The sequence below is a fragment of the Rhynchophorus ferrugineus genome, unplaced genomic scaffold (assembly GCF_030347505.1).
Source record: "Rhynchophorus ferrugineus isolate W39M unplaced genomic scaffold, kcgeb_rfMv2 rfM7, whole genome shotgun sequence".
NCBI lineage: Eukaryota > Metazoa > Arthropoda > Insecta > Coleoptera > Curculionidae > Rhynchophorus > Rhynchophorus ferrugineus.
The window spans coordinates 20126587-20130786 of NW_027472586.1; the positions used below are offsets into that span (position 1 = coordinate 20126587).

A 4200-nucleotide genomic window follows, 5' to 3' on the forward strand; every position below is an offset into this window, starting at 1 on the left:
ACGATATCCACGGACATTAATATCGGAAACAATTACTGGTAATGACGGTTATCCATTGTATCGTCGCAGATCGACAGCAGACAATGGAAAATCAACAATTGTCAAATTAAATCAACAAGATATTGAAATAGATAATCGTTGGGTTGTTCCATATTCACCCATTTTATCAAAGACATTCAAAGCACACATCAACATTGAATCTTGCCATTCAGTGAAATCGATTAAATACATTTGCAAATATGTAACCAAAGGGAGTGATATGGCTGTGATTGGAATTGGTGCAGAGAATTCTAATGGTGAAGTTACCCAATACCAAATGGGCCGCTATGTCAGTAGTAATGAAGCAGTTTGGCGAATATTTTCTTTTCCTATTCATGAGAGACACCCTTCTGTTGTTCACTTAGCTGTGTATTTAGAAAATGGACAAAGACTGTATTTTACAGCACAGAACGCAGTACAAAGAGCTGCTCAGCCACCATCTACTACATTAACCAGTTTTTTTGAGACATGCCAAAACGATGATTTCGCACAAACATTGCTATATTCTGAAATGCCAAAATATTATACCTGGAATCAATCCTCAAGGAGATTTATACGACGGAAACAAGGAAAACCAGTTCCAGGATATACAGATGTATATTCCACCGATGCGATTGGCCGGATTTATTCAGTACATCCAAGCAATGATGAATGTTTTTATTTACGACTGCTATTAGTCAATGTACGTGGCCCAACATCATTCCAACAGTTACGAACTGTTGATGGTGAATTGTGTGGATCCTACAGAGAAGCCTGTCAACGTTTGCAATTGCTTGAAAATGACGCTCATTGGGATCAAACTCTCAATGATGCTGTAATATCATCACACGCTCATCAAATACGAACATTGTTTTCTATAATCATATCTACATGCTTCCCATCACACCCAATTGATTTGTGGATCAAATACAAAGATTATATGTGTGATGATATTTTGTATCAAATACGGAATAGAATGGGAAATCCAAATATACAAATCAGTGAAGAAATTTACAATGAAGCATTGATTTCAATTGAGGACATGTGCTTGATAATGTCAAACAAACTATTAATTCAATTAGGCCTGACCGCGCCCAATCGTCCAATGCATGACGCTTTTAACCAAGAGTTGCATCGAGAAAGACTGTATGATCTCAACGCTTTGAAAGAATTAATTCAAACAAATCTTCCACTGTTAAATGAACAACAGAAGTATGTATTTGAAACTCTTATGAAAGTAACAAATGATGAAACTGGAGGGATTTACTTCTTAGATGCACCTGGTGGTACAGGAAAAACTTTTTTGATTTCATTAATATTAGCAACAATTCGCTCACAAAATAAAATTGCACTTGCACTCGCTTCGTCGGGAATCGCAGCAACTTTGCTTGAAGGTGGTCGAACAGCCCATTCGGCACTAAAATTGCCATTAAATATGCAAAGCAATGAAACTCCAACCTGCAACGTTTCGAAGAACTCTGCAATGGCAAAGGTTTTGCAGCAATGTAAATTGATTGTTTGGGATGAATGCACGATGGCACATAAAAAATCTTTGGAGGCTTTAGACAGAACCTTAAAAGATCTACGTAGCAATAATAACCGATTTGGTGGTGCAATGATTTTATTAGCAGGAGATTTTCGTCAAACATTGCCAGTGATTCCACGATCAACGCCAGCTGATGAACTCAATGCATGTCTAAAGTCCTCCAATTTGTGGAAACATGTCAAAGTACTTCATTTAAGCAAGAATATGCGCGTCGAGTTGCAAAATGACCAATCTGGAAACATATTCTCTAAACAACTCATTGACATTGGTAATGGCAAATTTCCTATAGACATGTTGACTGGCTGCATTAACTTTCCTCAAAGTTTTTGTCAGTTAACTCGATCAAAAGATGAACTTATTCAGAAGGTGTTTCCAGATGTTTCTCAAAATTACAGAAACCATGATTGGTTGAGCGAACGAGCTATACTGGCTGCAAAAAACATAGATGTAAATGAATTACATTTCAAAATTCAAGAACAAATTACAGGCGAATTGAGGATATATAAATCAGTTGATTCGGCTACTAATCAAGATGATGTAGTCAACTATCCACCGGAATTTTTAAACTCGCTGGATTTGCCAGGATTGCCACCTCACAATCTTCAATTAAAGGTTGGATCGGTGGTTATAATGTTGCGAAATATCAACCAACCGCGTCTTTGCAACGGTACACGGTTAGCGATAAAAAAATTACTAAACAATGTGATAGAAGCAACTATACTCAAAGGAAAGTGAATTTAGAGAAGACTTTAGATCACGTAAAGATACATAATAAGAAGCAAAATTTCTATTAACTGTTGTTAACATCCAAAATTCACTATATAATATAGTAAAAATTTTAAAATATGAGATCATTATATTTAGTTTGTTTATTACCTGGCAGATTTACAAAAAAAATAGAAATGAAAGTAATGACATTATGACTGAAAATTACAACGTGCAACGATAACAATTGCGATGTATGTCGATGTATATATCTATAAATTCAGTCTCATATGTGTTTTGAATTATTCATGTCATCTAATCACTTACTGTTCTTGATTATATCCTTATATCTTCTTACTCTGTCAAATACAAAATCAATACTTTTCCAAATACATAAATGTTAGATATATTTGTTTTGGTTTGTAATTTTCGTACAATTATTCTTCTTACGATTACTGTTTTTCGTATTCGGAATCCACACTCTGATTCTATTAGTGTCTCATTTATTTCTGACTTTATTCGATTTTCTATTATTTGTTCATATATATCCATAGCTGTGCACAGGATAGTATACTCTCCATAATTATTGCAATATTTTTTTACTCACTTTGTTTGCATATACCTATCCTCCAACATTCGTTAAAATATTTCAATTGTCTTCTGTCCCTTTAAATTGAATATTTCTGGTGATATTTTATCAGTCCTGGTGTTTTTCCATTTTCGCAGTTCTTTAATTTGAATCTAAAAGTCGTTTCAGTTAAATAGTTTCTCCGGGTTTTCTTCTTTTGTTTTCTTTTTATTTTAGCTCTTATATTTTTTTATATTTCTTATTTCATTAAAAATAACTGGACGAACGTTTTTAAACTTATAACTTCGAACATATCTAGAAAATAAATTTTGAAAACTTACACTAATCTCAATAATAATATCTTAACCCTCGTAATTATCAATTTAACATACACGTTTCCATTTTACAAGGGAGAAAGAGCAAACTATTAGGGCGTTTTTTTCTATTTCCAACGGATCAAAAGAAATATTGCGACCCGATGTGTTAAGAATATTATACGCTTAAACTGAAATACTGCCACTTTTCGTTATTATGAGAAGATTTCTATCACTTTGGGTAATATCGGTTATTTCAACGGGCAAACAATAAAAGGAGAAATGCCGTATCAATGAATCCGTTTCAATGGAAAATTACTAAAGAAGATGAAAGGCATATGAGTATAATCTTTTGTATTCTTTGTATATATTCTTTTCTTTGTGAGACTCTACAGTGTTTTTTAGTTTTTGTTGCCGTATACTTATCTATAACGTCAAGATACTTTTCAAAGATCATTTCAAGTTTTACGTCAAAAATAAAATAGTTAATTTACCAAAAAAATACGGAAATCTTAAAAAGATTTTTTTTGAATTCAGAAAATATCATATAAGGTATATTCTGTAGTTTTATTGTATCACAAAATAGTAGTAATTAATACCAATAAGTGATAATACTGATATAAATCCGGTAACATTAAAGAGATTCTACCTATATCCCTTATCAAAAACACTTTACACAGTTGCCTTTAATAGAATTATTAATATTCAGTTTCGATTATTATTATTTTTTTTATATTTTATTGAAAAATTTTTGCTTTTTAGGAAGTTATATATTGTGTGCTTGCATATAACCTGATCATTTCTTTAAATTTAAAAAATATTTATTGAGGACAATTGGTACACTATAATCAATCAAAATAATTTCCATCATTTTCTACATTTTTTTCAATATCTCTGGCACCATTGTTATATCGTGTTGAGACAATGATATTGATATAATAGTGATCAAAGCATTCATCCATTTCTACATTTCGAAACCTTCTGCCTGACAAAGTTTTTTGGGTAAGGCAGAACTTAATAAATATCTACGGTAACACTTTCATTCAGTT

At 32.4% G+C, this 4200-nt stretch overlaps 1 protein-coding gene across 1 annotated transcript; it reads left to right on the plus strand.

Moving 5' to 3' along the window:
* Positions 1-447: 447 nt before the first annotated feature.
* On the plus strand, positions 448-2049 carry LOC143199695 (ATP-dependent DNA helicase PIF1-like). Its single transcript, XM_076409679.1, has 2 exons — positions 448-1832; positions 1960-2049. The coding sequence occupies exons 1-2, from the start codon at positions 551-553 to the stop codon at positions 1974-1976; spliced, it is 1299 nt and encodes a 432-aa protein (XP_076265794.1). The 5' UTR covers positions 448-550; the 3' UTR covers positions 1977-2049.
* The last annotated feature ends 2151 nt before the right edge of the window (positions 2050-4200 follow it).